Source organism: Gymnoscopelus braueri (genome assembly GCF_963280865.1).
Source record: "Gymnoscopelus braueri genome assembly, chromosome: 19".
Classification (NCBI taxonomy): domain Eukaryota; kingdom Metazoa; phylum Chordata; class Actinopteri; order Myctophiformes; family Myctophidae; genus Gymnoscopelus; species Gymnoscopelus braueri.
The window spans coordinates 9,356,158-9,370,413 of record NC_137621.1 but is presented as its reverse complement, the minus strand read 5'-3'; the positions used below and the strand labels follow the sequence as shown (position 1 = coordinate 9,370,413).

The 14,256-nt window shown below is 43.0% G+C and overlaps 1 protein-coding gene across 1 annotated transcript in view; it reads left to right on the top strand.

Moving 5' to 3' along the window:
- The window catches only part of mipol1 (mirror-image polydactyly 1), a 74,359-nt gene that overhangs the window by 53,387 nt on the left and 6,716 nt on the right, over positions 1 to 14,256 (top strand). The window contains 2 exon segments of the mRNA XM_080413886.1: positions 5,957 to 6,022; positions 11,113 to 11,207. Of these exon segments, the coding sequence (XP_080270012.1) occupies positions 5,957 to 6,022; positions 11,113 to 11,207 (161 nt within the window).

Genomic DNA, 14,256 nt, shown 5'->3' with positions numbered 1-14,256 from the left:
GATCAAACTTGCCTATGTCTTTAGAATGCTTTATTCTTCATGCAAAATGTATTACAATAGTGCCAAACCTCAAATTAAATATCTATGTGCCCGACATTTGTCAACACATATATAAAAAAAAGAAAAATATGTCAAACTATTTATTGCTTGTAGCCTATGTATATCATAGGTCATAATACAAATTCAACCGCTTTTTAGGCTATCAGTTGCATTTAGAACTGAATTATTAGGTCCCTTAGTGTGTTTGCCAGTGTCGCCCGACTCAGCCAAAGTTTCACGTAATGATGAAAACAGACTATCAAACCTTAATGTCGCTGGAGGCACAGACGCGCCTCCAATGTCCGGTATTAATTTATAATACTGTACTGTATACTGATCACATGATCGGCACACAAAATGGTCAAATAAGTCTTACCATCTGATGACAGTATACGGCGACATTAGAATATAAAACATATTATGATATAGAATGTGAGATCCCAAGAGAAATTTTTGATGGATTGAGGAAGAGAAACGGAACAAAGGTGAAGAGTGCTGTGTACTGTGTACGTGTGCATGCGCGCACTTGCACGTGTGTGTGTGCGTGCACGCTATTATGGGATATGAACCAGCAGTCCCCTGCTGCTTCAGTGCTAGGCTCTGGCTGAGGTGGTAATGCCTGGCTCAAAGGAACAACAGAATCCAGATGGTATCTGTTAATAAAATCAGGTGGGAGGGGAGGGTGAGAGAACAGACAGGAGATGGAGAGAAAGATAGAATATATGAGAGAGAGAGAGAGAAGATGGTGAACCAGCACCTTTCCTGCTGAACTGGGAATGCCTGGCTCAAAGTAACGCTGATGATGTGCGTGTGTGTGTGTGTGTGTGTGTGTGTGCGCTGATGTATGTAGATGTATGTGTGTAAGTTCTTTAATTTCACGATACTTTAAGCATCAGACATTTAAAAATAGTCTGCATAACAAACTATCCCCAGATTCCCCACCCTTAAAACTAACCCCACCTATACTTCTAACCCCACCTATAAAACTATCTCCACCCTTAAAACTAACCCCACCTATACTTCTAACCCCACCCATAAAACTATCTCCACCCTTAAAACTAACCCCACCTATACTTCTAACCCCACCCATACAACTATCTCCACCCTTAAAACTAACCCCACCTATACTTCTAACCCCACCCATACAACTAACCCCACCCTTAAAACTAACCCCACCTATACTTCTAACCCCACCCATACAACTAACCCCACCCTTAAAACTAACCCCACCTATACTTCTAACCCCACCCATAAAACTATCTCCACCCTTAAAACGAACCCCACCTATACTTCTAACCCCACCCATACAACTATCTCCACCCTTAAAACTAACCCCACCTATACCTCTAACCCCACCCATAAAACTATCCCCACCCTTAAAACAAACCCTACAGCTATACTTCTAACCCCACCCATACAACTAACCCCACCCATACAACTATCCCCACCCTTAAAACTAACCCCACCTATACTTCTAACCCCACCCATAAAACTATCTCCACCCTTAAAACTAACCCCACCTATACTTCTAACCCCACCCATACAACTATCCCCACCCTTAAAACTAACCCCACCTACACTTCTAACCCCACCCATACAACTAACCCCACCCTTAAAACTAACCCCACCTATACTTCTAACCCCACCAATACAACTAACCCCACCCTTAAAACTAACCCCACCTATACTTCTAACCCCACCCATAAAACTATCTCCACCCTTAAAACGAACCCCACCTATACTTCTAACCCCACCCATACAACTATCTCCACCCTTAAAACTAACCCCACCTATACCTCTAACCCCACCCATAAAACTATCCCCACCCTTAAAACAAACCCTACAGCTATACTTCTAACCCCACCCATACAACTAACCCCACCCATACAACTATCCCCACCCTTAAAACTAACCCCACCTATACTTCTAACCCCACCCATAAAACTATCTCCACCCTTAAAACTAACCCCACCTATACTTCTAACCCCACCCATACAACTATCCCCACCCTTAAAACTAACCCCACCTATACTTCTAACCCCACCCATAAAACTATCTCCACCCTTAAAACTAACCCCACCTATACCTCTAACCCCACCCATAAAACTATCCCCACCCTTAAAACAAACCCTACAGCTATACTTCTAACCCCACCCATACAACTATCCCCACCCTTAAAACTAACCCCACCTATACCTCTAACCCCACCCATAAAACTATCCCCACCCTTAAAACAAACCCTACAGCTATACTTCTAACCCCACCCATACAACTAACCCCACCCTTAAAACGAGCCGCACCCATACAACTAACCCACCTATAATACTCCACCTAACCCCACCTTTATCTCCACCACCCTCTCTTTAACATTGCACCTCTCAGCCTCATCTCCGTCTCAGAAACAGAAACATCTCCTCGGCTGAGCGGGCGATTTTACAAGTATGTAGCAAATGCCTCCGTAATCCTCAGAGATGGAGAGAGAGAGAGAGCGAGAGAGAGAGAGAGGGAGACAGACCGAGAGAGAGAGTGAGGGAGAGAGAGAGAGAGAGAGAGGGATAGAGAGAGAGGGGGAGAGAGGGATAGAGAGAGAGAGAGGGATAGAGAAAGAGAGAGAGAGAGGTCGGAGAGGGAGAGGGAAAGGGAGACACACAGAGAAGGGGTAGAAGAGGGGAATACTGAGAGAACGAAAGGGAAGACAGAAAGCGACAGAGCGAGTGTGGGAAGAAGAGAGGAGAAGAGAGAAATATTGAGAGGCGAGGAAGATGAGAGCGAGTGGTGGAGGAGCGATGATCCCCGCTTGGAGGATTTTGCCCCCCCCCTCATCCCTCGTTCCCTCTCTTCATCTCTCAGGGATTATCCCTCCGCTCGGGAACCCAGGAGCTGAGACTTCTGGGAAATATTAGAAATCTGATGATCTCTCTCTGTCTGTCTCTCTCTCTCCTCTGTCTTTGTATCTCTCTCTCTCTCATCACGCTTTTTCTATTGCTCTCTCACAAATACTGTTGCTTTCGTTGTCTCGCTGTCTGTCCGTCATTCTCTCCATCTCTCTCTCAACACTGTGTGACTGTTGTGGTGTGTAGTGTGGACAGTAACAACGTACATACACCTGAGCACCTGAGTATTTGTTTTGAGTATCTGTACTTTACTCGAGTAATTCTTTTTTGGAAGCTCATGCCTATCAGACAAATGTTGTTCTTTTGTCTACACTACATTTCTAAAAAGAGACAGCCAGGACCCAAAGCTACAAAGAATTAACCACTTATTAAATAATATGGCCTATTTTGGTATAGCACTTATATAGTTAGTTATTTTGATTACTGGTATCGGTCATTCTCAGTCATTTCTTTGTATATTATAAGTTATATTTGTCATATTTGCCCCGTGCAATTTTTGCTTGCCAAGCCTAAAAGCCAAACAAGAAATGTAATTGTTATGTTATGTTAGGTATGTTGAATGGAAAAACTCAATTAAATCAGTAATCGGAATTATTTTTATGACAATTAATAGTCAATTAAGTAATGATCATGACAACCCATAGGTGTGGGCAGCAACTGGAAGCCAATGTGTCTGTCTGTCTGTCTGTCTGTCTGTCTTATCTGTCTGTCTCTTATATGTCATCATGATTTGTGTGCATGGGGATCTCATTTTAAACAAGCTCAGTGCTTAATGAGTCTTCCAGTTTAGTAGACCTTGTATTGTGAATTTGTACTTCCATGTACTGTTGTTCACATGTCTTACTAAATAAAGTACATCAATCAATCAATGAAGGGAAGAGGGTAGACGTGAAAGAAGTTGAAGACCAGGGCCGCAGCGTTCTGGAATAGTTGTAGAGGTTTGAGTGAGGATGCCGGAAGACCGGTCAAGGAGGACGTTGTCATAGTCGAGCCTGGAGATGCCTGAGGGAGCTGGGAAGACTCTTTAAGGAGGAAGGGTCCATTTGGTTTCATTTTACACTCTCAGGAGTTAAAGATCTATAAGGGTCCATTTGGTTAACAACTCTCCCATCATTTAGCTGGGAACCACCTGGAATCCCTTCAAGGACCACTGGTGGTCCCCGAACCACTGGTTTAGAACCACTGCTCTATATCATTCCTTCACCTCTCTTTCACTCCTTTTCTATAGCACTCTCTCAACTCGGTAACAGTCCTCTTTTAGCCCCATCTGTGACATCCCCCGTTGATGTAGCTCTGGGATTCACATAGCATTGCAATCCAGAATGGTATATTTTGGACATATTAACCACTTTTACAAAAATGTAAAGGTAAACATCTTTATTAAAGACAGTTAAAGGACAACTTCACCCATTTTCTTCATAATTAGTCCTCACTAATGCTCATGATAATTTGGTCTGAGTCTCAGACGAAGGCTGTGGACTTCATTTAACGTGATGATGCTGATGTCACTCTAAAAAGTTCATTTAACACGATGATGGTGATGTCACTCTAAAAATTTAATTTAACACGGTGATGGTGATGTCACTCTAAAAAGTTAATTTAACACGATGATGGTGATGTCACTCTAAAGGTGCGTTTGTATTGTGCCATCATGACGGGCGAACATCAGACTGACTGATTGACAGACTGACTGGTTGTTATTGTTAGACAAACATGATGGGTCTGAACATGTGGAAAGCGTGTGTGTGTGTGTGTGTGTGTGTGTGTGTGTGTGTGTGTGTGTGTGTGTGTGTGTGTGTGTGTGTGTGTGTGTGTGTGTGTGTGTGTGTGTGTGTGTGTGTGTGTGTTGGAAGGTGGAGTTGTTATTATAGTCTGCAGAGGATGAGAAAAATAGTGAAAGTAGCACTTGTGTTTGCGTGTGCGTGTGTGTGTGTACATATGTGAATGTTTCACATGTCCAGTCTGTTTATAAATGTCTGCCGTGCAGAGAGAGAGTTTTGATTGGACTGCTGCTTGTTTGAGCTGTCTGACTGCTGCTGGGTGTGTGTGTGTGTGTGTGTGTGTGTGTGTGTGTGTGTGTGTGTGTGTGCGTGCATGCGTGTGCACATGCGTAAGTGCGTGCGTGCTTGCCTGCGTGTGTGTTTGCATGTGTGTGTCTGCATGTGTGTATTTCTGTCTGGAGTTGTGGAATATCTTCTGCCTGTTTTTGCAACTGTACAGGATAAGTTATAAAAATGAAGCTCATAATATTTCATTGGTAAACAGGTGTTTATCTGTAGTAAAAACAGTGATACTGTGTTGTTTACTTCACATGTTATCATAACTCACATTCTACAAGTGTTGCTAAATAAACTTGCAAGCCCGTTTCTAAACTCTTTTTTCTCAACTACAGACTGGTGAGAATCAAACAGACTTGTACCTAAACCAGAGATTTAACCACTAAAACATGTACATACTGTATATACTGTACATGTACTTCGTTGACCGGCGTCACCCAGGGCTCTATCCTAGGCCCCCTTCCTTTTCCCTGTCTATCAAATCTCTTAGCCGAATGTTCGCCTGTTTCGCTGAATGTTCGCCCATTATGACATACCCAGACGCTAGGGTTCAAGTGGTTTAAAAGATAACAGTGTTGCAGAACCTATTGACTAAATTCACACAGCGGCCATTTTTGCGGGTTGGGAAGAGATGCCACTCCGGGTGGCATTATTTCATTGACTTAATAGCAAAATGTCCGCCGTGTGAATATGGTGAATGCAAAGACTTGTGACTGTTTTCAGAGCGCTTGGTGTATAAGTTTGTCTGCGGCCGTTATATGCGGCCGAATATTTGAATTTTCTGATTGTGTATTTGTTGTTATTACACTGTTGAGGAGGTAAGTAGTCTAAATGTAACAAACTCATATTTAAACTAATACTAATCTCTTGTTTGCCCGTCTGTCTGTCTGTCTGTCTGTCTGTCTGTCTGTCTGTCTGTCTGTCTGTCTGTCTTGTCTCTCTCCATGTCTTTGTCTGTGCGTACAGTTGAAGCGATTGGAGCAGGAACTCATCAATTTGAGAGAGCAGAATCAGTCTACGCACACACACCAGGTACGCACACACACACACACACCAGGTACACACACACACACACACACACACACACACACATGAATTACAAATACTTAGGTCTTAACTTGGATGAACATTTACATTTTGAATATGGTACATCAGTCTTGGCCGGATCTGCAAGCAGAGCTTTGGGTGGTATTATAGCAAAAACTAAACAGCTGGGTGATCTCGGATATGCTGCCTACTCCAAATTATTTCACACTTGTGTCTGCCCTGTCATGGACTATATGGCTGGGATATGGGGGTTAAACACAAATATGAAAGGACAAATGGTCCAGAATAGGGCTATACGGTATTTCCTTGGAGTACATAAATTTGCACCTGTATTGGCAATAACAGGAGACATGGGATGGGAGGCATGTGAAATCTGATGGAAAGGCAGCATGGTAGCTTTATGGAATAGACTAATCAAAATGCCAGAGAATATAGTTGCCAAGAAAATCTTTAATTGGGATGTCTCGATAAAAGGTGCATGGGCAAGTACAGTAGAGGATATACTTCTGAGGGCTGGGTTGCTTAACAGTTTTCAAAATAACAGCATTGCAAACATCTCTGTGGTGAAGGAGACACTTTATGGTTTGTATCAGAGCAAATGGTCACAGGATATATTGTATAAACCAAAACTTAGAACATTTGTTATGTTAAAAAGCTGTTATGTTAAAGAAAAATATGTTAGTGCTCCATTGTCCAAAAGACAAAGATCTCTTTGTGCCCAACTCCGTTCTGGGATCCTGCCCCTGCACCTTGAGACTGGTAGGTATAGAGGAGTAGTGGAAGAGGAGAGGGTTTGTATTTATTGTGATATTGCGGATATTGAGAGTGAGTTCCATTTTGTTTTTTATTGCCCTTTGTATCATGACCTGCTCAAAAATTATTTAAGAGGTGTAGAAACCCGGATTTGATTTGGTTGGATGACGCACAGAGACTTACATGTATTTTTGAGCACAGGATATTTGCACTTGCGGAGTATCTGGAAGGGGCCTGGGACAGACGGGCAAAAAGAACATACATGTGAAGTGTAATTTATTTTATTTATTTTTGTTTTGTTTTGGGTGTTTGCCAAACGTTTTCCTTTGTGCAGTCTTCTATGAAGAGAATTTGATATTGTTTATTTATGTTTTGGTGTCTAATAATCCCGTAAGGGATGGGTCTTTTTTGACAAGACACGGAAATAAAAATTAATTAATTCATTCATTCATTCATTCATTCATTCACATGGGGCGGCAGTGGCTCAGGGGTAGAGTGGCCGGGTTGGGTCCCGGGCTGGGGGGCTCCCCCAGAGTTAGTGTCGAAGTGTCCTTGATCAAGACGCTGAACCCCTAATTGCTCCCAATGAGCAGGTTGGTGCCTTGCATGGTTTCCTCCGCCATCGGTGTATGAATGTGTGTGTGAATGGGTGAATGTAATGCACAATCTATGTAAAGCGCTTTGGATAAAAGCGCTATATAAATGCACCATTTACACGCACACACAAACACATCACTGTGTGAGTCAATGAAGCTTGTTAGAGTGGACACCGGATTGTAGTTTGTAAGCTCGACAGTCAGATATCACCAGAAACCTCATATCTCCAGGGTTTCCTGAGGAAGGCAACTTGTTGGTCAAAACGTTGTGACTGTTTGCACATTCAACTTTATTCGGAGCAGCAGCTGTCTGTGCAGAATTATTATTTGTACATGTGAATACAGGTGTGCCTTGTGACACACTTTCTGGGGATGAACATTCAGCAAAAATAAGTAGATGTGCTATTTTCAGCAAAGAGATTTGGTGTAGAGGGAAATACCAGTACAGAGCCCTGGGGACCCCGCTCAACTGGTTAATAATCAAACAAATTTCAGAGTTTGTTAGACTTCCAGTAAAAGTGGATCAAAGTTTGTCAGTCAGACTAAAAAGAGTTCCAATTGTCCCAAAGTTAACAGAAAAAATACTTCTTACAGTAGGAGATTATCAAATCTTTCCTCCACAAATATGGATCTCATATGACATACTGTATATTGCGAGCTTCCTCCGTCCCGTTGTGCGTTGGTTAATCAGCGTCTGTTCTCATCCCGCCGCGTCTTAATTAGTTGTGTTCCGTTTCTGACGACGCCACGCTCGACGCCAAAGCCGCGCGGATCTCGCTGTTTTCAAGACAAACATTTACTCACAGATTTATAGATTACTGCAACGTGAGGCGTCGAGTTGCTTGTAAGATTGTTATTAATGATATTCATGAACATGAAGCGACGCGGTTGTCAGAGCGTATGGCTGTTTGTCGACACAACATGACATCTAGCGTGTTTGTGGAGGGAAGTATTATGCGTTCTATATTGTAATGGCACAGACATTATGAGAGCATCTTTTGAACTCGGCGGGGGAAAGCCACGTGTGTTGCTCTGATGTCGCAGGTTCAACTTTTGTGGTAGTTTTGTGACTTGTGACTAAATACTAACTGCGTCTGAACTATTGGTTATTTTTTTCCATTTCCTGAAGAGTAACAGTTTTGGTTTCTGTCCCACATCAATATCTGTTCTATATGTTTCTTTATCTGTGATCATTGTTTATCTGGGAGTTGAAGGTGTGTGTGAGAGAGGCAAGTTTGCCTGGTAAACCGTCCCGGTCGCATGAATTCACATTATCGTGTGTCTTCTGCAGACCGGTCTGGTCCCAAGCACTGGGTGGGCGTTTTGCAGAAACCAAAAAAGTGGAACAGCCAATCAGCTGCGCCTGCTTGGTTCTTCCACTTTTTCATTTCTGGAAGAGAAAAGTGAGAGGTCCAGTACTCATACATACTCTTTTTCGCTCTCCTGTCTGTCTGTCAGTCTGTCTGTCTGTCTGTCTGTCTGTCTGTCTGATACCTGTTGATGTGGGGGCTTCTAAGACACATGCATACATGTTGTGAGGACCAGACACCAATGTTATGAATGCCATTTATAAATAAATTCTTCAAGCTCACAAGAGAGCTTGTATATCTGCTATTTTAGGTGCAGGAGGACATCAGCATGCAACTAAGTATAAAGCTAAAGGCAGGCATAACCCTAAACCTCTAACGTCTAAAATGCCTAATCCTATCCCTAACCACAACCTCAATCTTTACCTAATTATAAGTCTAATTTACAATAAAACCTTAAAAAATATTTTTAAACCATAAAAAAAATAACAATTTGCCCTGTGAGGGCCAGGAAAACAGGTCTATACTGCTATACCTGTGGGGACGTTCGAACCTCACAAGTATAGCAACACGAGCAGAGAGAGACACGCGCGCCGAGGAGAAAGAGATTAATTAGGTTCCTGCACACATCCTCTCCTCTCCTTTGTCCTCTCTGAGTGGTGACCTTCTCTCCTCATGTTAAAGGTCATGTTGATTTTATGTCGACCTCATTTGGATATTATTCTAATGAGGACCTATATGAGGCCATGTGATTAAAAGGCTGCCGGGCTTTGATGTTACAGTGTGTGTGTGTGTGTGTGTGTGTGTGTGTGCATGTGTGTGCGTGCGTGTATGCGTGCGTCATGCATGCGTGTGTGTGTGTGTGTGTGTGTGTGTGTGTGTGTGTGTGTCACGGTTGGAGTACAGTACATATTGACTCTGAGGGTTTGGTTCTTTTTGATGTCTCACTTTGACTTGGAAAGACCTTGAGGTTGTAATTAGAGAAAGAGAGAGAGGGAGGGGAGGAGAGAGAGAGAGAGAGAGTGGAGGGGGGGGGTTAAAAGGTGACCCAGTTGGTTCTGCAGACCCAGCTGAGTTTGACCTCTGCTGCTGGTAACCACGCCCACCTCCCCCTTCATGAAATGATGAACACGTTTAATTTAATGATGATCCTGATCATATACATATACTGTACAGTATGAAACCCTCTAAGGGATCTATTTTCTTGTCTTTCAGTGCCTTGTTTAACCACCTGAATCCCTAGCGTCCCTATTCCGGGGGGGCGAACATTCAGCGATGGGCTATTTTCGGCGAAGAGATTTAGGCCGCGTTTACTCGAGTAACGATCAGAGCAGAAAACGACAAAGTTGCCGTTGCGTTCTCTCTTTGTATTCTGCGTTTACACGGAGACGCAACAGTGATTGAAAACACTGTAGTGTGCATGCCAGGTGGCGGTGTGGCACGCTGTCAGATAGACCAGTCACGCTGTTTACACCAATGTAAATGGCATGCGCGGCGCAAGTCGACGTGTGCCATGATGTCACGCGTTTTGCGGTTTCTCCCGTATTGCCCGTTTACATGGAGACGTGAGGCCGAGCGTTTTCAACGATTTCCACTCTGGAAGGGGGTTTCACTTTTTTACGTTTTCAACCCCCGAAAACGCTGTTGCCGTCTAAACGGACGGCAACAGCTGATACTTTATTTTGTCGTTTTCTCTAGAGACCGTTGTCGACGGGGCCTTAGTGTAGAGGGGGGGCGGGGGGAGGCGTAGCATAAAGCCCTGGGGGACCCCTGGAGAGATGGGGAGACTCCTGTTACTGAACAAACACTCAATAGCTATGATCAGCTATTACTATGATCAGAATATAGAGCTTTAACTTCTAAAGTTAAAGCCAAGTCAAACCTGGGACAATAGAGTTACAGGGAAATGATTTGTGAAAACATCTCACCAACACTGTTCATGGTGACATCAGCAAAAAAAACATCACGAAAATAATTTCGGACAAAAACAACTTCATTCACCTAAACATGAATCAATGTGTAAATATCAAAATAACACATAAAATGAATGTATGTTGGTCATCCAGAATCCACTGTAATAAACGCACATGTTTGTTTTTCATTAAGTCTGCTACTCGCTGTAAACATGTTGTAAAATACTCATTGGAATATTATTCCCTCAGGGGAAAACAATTAAATGCAAAAGAGTTTTGGACAGAGTGGTGTCTGTGGCATTCAGTCACACCTGACGAGATTAAAGATTATTATTGTTACATCTTATGTACGAGTACATGAGAATAAGATTAGTTTTTTGTTCCTCAACTCAACTTTGTACCAGCAATAGTAAAGAATAGCAGTAAAGAGTAAAGACCTATAGAAACTATTGACTGTAAAAAATAAAATAAAAACATTTGTGTTGTGTAACTTGTGTTTGTTCCAGCAGGAAGTTGATCACCTGGAGAGAGAGAGAGACAACGCTCTGAAGGTCAATCAAGCCCTGGAGGCGGAGGTTCACACGCTACGAGCCAATCACAGGTAAGATAGTGTGTGTACTGGAATAGATGACCGTACACTGTACATGTGTTCAGTAGGATACTGTAGATCAGGAGTTCACAAACATATCCATACCAAGGACCCCCAAATAGCCATAGCCTCTGGCTGCGGCCCCCTATTGCGGAATAGCTTAAACCAATGGAAATAGCTGATCTTCATGCTCACAACATGTCACATTTATTTAATTTTATTTATTTAATTTTCCAATCAGCCCCCTGCCACCCCCCGGCACCCACTTTGAAAACCTGTGGGATAGGTGATTATATGTCCAGTTCTGATGTCTGCCAATGAGAACAAACACATGGAATCAATAATGGATTCACTGTTTACCCGCTTAATGCATTCTGATATCCTGTCCCATTAACGCCCCCCGCTCATTGTCCTCTCCTCATTGGTTCATGCACCCTTGACCTTTGACCTCCGCCGCTTGCTGTGTTTGCGTTTAATTAGACAGAACTCCCAGTCGTTAACGTGACCTCAGCCCGTTCTGTGACCAGTCACCTGCCACAGCGTCACTGATCATCAATATCACTTCTTCCTGTCAATATCACACATTTACCATCACTGTCTTATCAATACCTCTGTTATCACTGATCACCCATAGTAACACACTGAATCTGCTCTCAATACTGTGTGTGTGTGTGTGTGTGTGTGTGTGTGTGTGTGTGTGTGTGTGTGTGTGTGTGTGTGTGTGTGTGTGTGTGTGTGTGTGTGTGTGTGTGTGTGTGTGTGTGTGTGTGTGTGTGTGTGTGTGCATTTCGATAGATTATTTATCTGTTGCAACAATACACGCACAGCAGAGTATGTGGGTTGGGTCCATGATGCTTTCCTGGTTTTAATGGGTTATGGGGCCGTTCCACTAATCTTATCCGAGGGACGGGCCTTCATTTTGCCATACACCTGCTGGCCCGAGTCCCTCTCCCCTTTTTATGGAGGTTTTAATCAGCAGAAGTGAGAGTGTCAATTCCTTGTGTCAATTGTGTTTATCATGATAGTCTAGTCAAAGAAGAGAATTTGTGCTGCGTGCGATGCCATGCACTCCAAATTACACACTTAAGTTTTATTCATCCATTGCGCAGGAAATAATGAGTGGATTACAATAATATAATATTCTCTATAATCAGTAACATGTAGGTGATACGTATATGTCGATCAAATATGGTTTTATTGAAAGGCAATCAAAGGCTAGAGCGTATGAAGCAAACGTCGGGTGTATGGTGTCCAACGTTATCGGCGCCCCAGTGCGGCTGCAGAGTTCATGTCGGAATTAAGTGAATGTGAATGTGATTGTCATTTCAATTTTACTGTAATCCACAAAAGTGTGACTGTTAAGTCCTTGTGTCAATAAATTGTGTTTTTTATCAGCAGTTACCAGTTAAGCTTATCAAAGACAAATAAAATGTTGTTTGATCTGCGTTTGCTATAACCACACCAGACCATTTTGTTAAATTAATCGAGAACACAAGCAGATTGCTGTAATTTAAAGTTCTCTATAACCAGCAATGTGTGAGTGATAATTCTGTGTATCAAATATAATTTTATTAGAAGGCAACGTCGCTCTTCCATGGGCAGAGAAGGAGAAAGAGTAAGATTGCATTGGGGATAATGGCTTGCACAGCCTGGTCTTAAAGGCAATGGCATCTGGCACGGTGATTGGTTTTATTAATGTAACGGGTAGCGCAGGTGTTTTAGGGATAAGTCTGGTGTCGGAAGATAGCAGCTTTTGCACGGGAACGCCCCTTGTGCCATGCTAAATCCCCAAATAGTGGGTACAGTATAGCAACTTTGGCCCAAAATAGGGCCCTTGCTCCCCAATACTCTCAGAGAAGCCCCCACCCTTCAAAACGTCTCTCAAAACCCCACCTCTTCAATAATGTCTTTCCCCGGCTAACTCCACGCCCCACTTTCTCATCTTTACACAGTTTTTATTGGTTTTATTCCTTGGAAACCTCATTATGTCCAAAACTGTACTTTTCAGGATTCAAATTCAAAAATAGCAAAAGTAGCAGATCTACAAGCTCAAACCACGCTTGTGGATCTGCTAATGATCAAGTAGGGCGTTCATTTCTCTCTCTCTCTCTCTCTCTCTCTCTCTCTCTCTCTCTCTCTCTCTCTCTCTCTCTCTCTCTCTCTCTCTCTCTCTCTCTCTCTCTCTCCAGTCTTCTTAACTGCCTTTCTTTAAATATTTTTCTTTATGTCTGTCTCTCTGTCATTTTAACTGTGTGATCCAAAGTTCATTTTGAAATCTTTAGGCAGGGTTTCTGGTAGACCTGGTCTCTAGTAGACCTGGTCTCTGATAAACCTCATGTCTAGTAGGATGGTCTCTGGTAGATCTGGTCTCTAGTAGACCTGATCTCTGGCAGACCTGGTATCTGGTAGATTCTGGTAGTCATTGTCAAGTTTATATATCAGTCACACTGGTTGTCTCCGCCAGGCCGAAAGGTATGGCGAGAGATGCTGTGTGTCCGTGTGTCCGTCCGTCCGTCCGTCCGTCCGTCCTTCTGTCTGCGAGCAGCTAATCTCCGCCACCGTTGGCCCGGTCGCTGTGAAACTGCGCACACACACTCCCTGGATGCCACAGCAGAACCTCTGCCCCACATTTTTCAGATCAGCCTGTCATAGCGCCACCATGAGGCCGACTTTTGCAAAACACATTTCTGGATATTACTCCTACAGATTTTGTCCAAACAACACGCAAATCGGTACACAGTATCTCTTTAGTCATGTGATCAACACGGATCTGTCCGATTTTCCATATTCCATCCTGATTGGCTAAGATTGGCTTCCAAAGTTTGCAGGATTGGTTCGTTTTGAACAAAATGCCTCAAATCATTAGCAAACCACATTTTTGTAACAAAATCATGAATGCAGTGTCCGATTGCTGTGAAAGGCAGCAAGAAGAAGAAATAGAACCCTTTTCACATTGGCCTATTATAGCGCCACCAGGTGGCCATGATAACCTACCTGACCTGGCGGAGACTTAGTTTTATTTTATTTTCTGTTGTTAATTTTTAATTGATGTTGATTTATG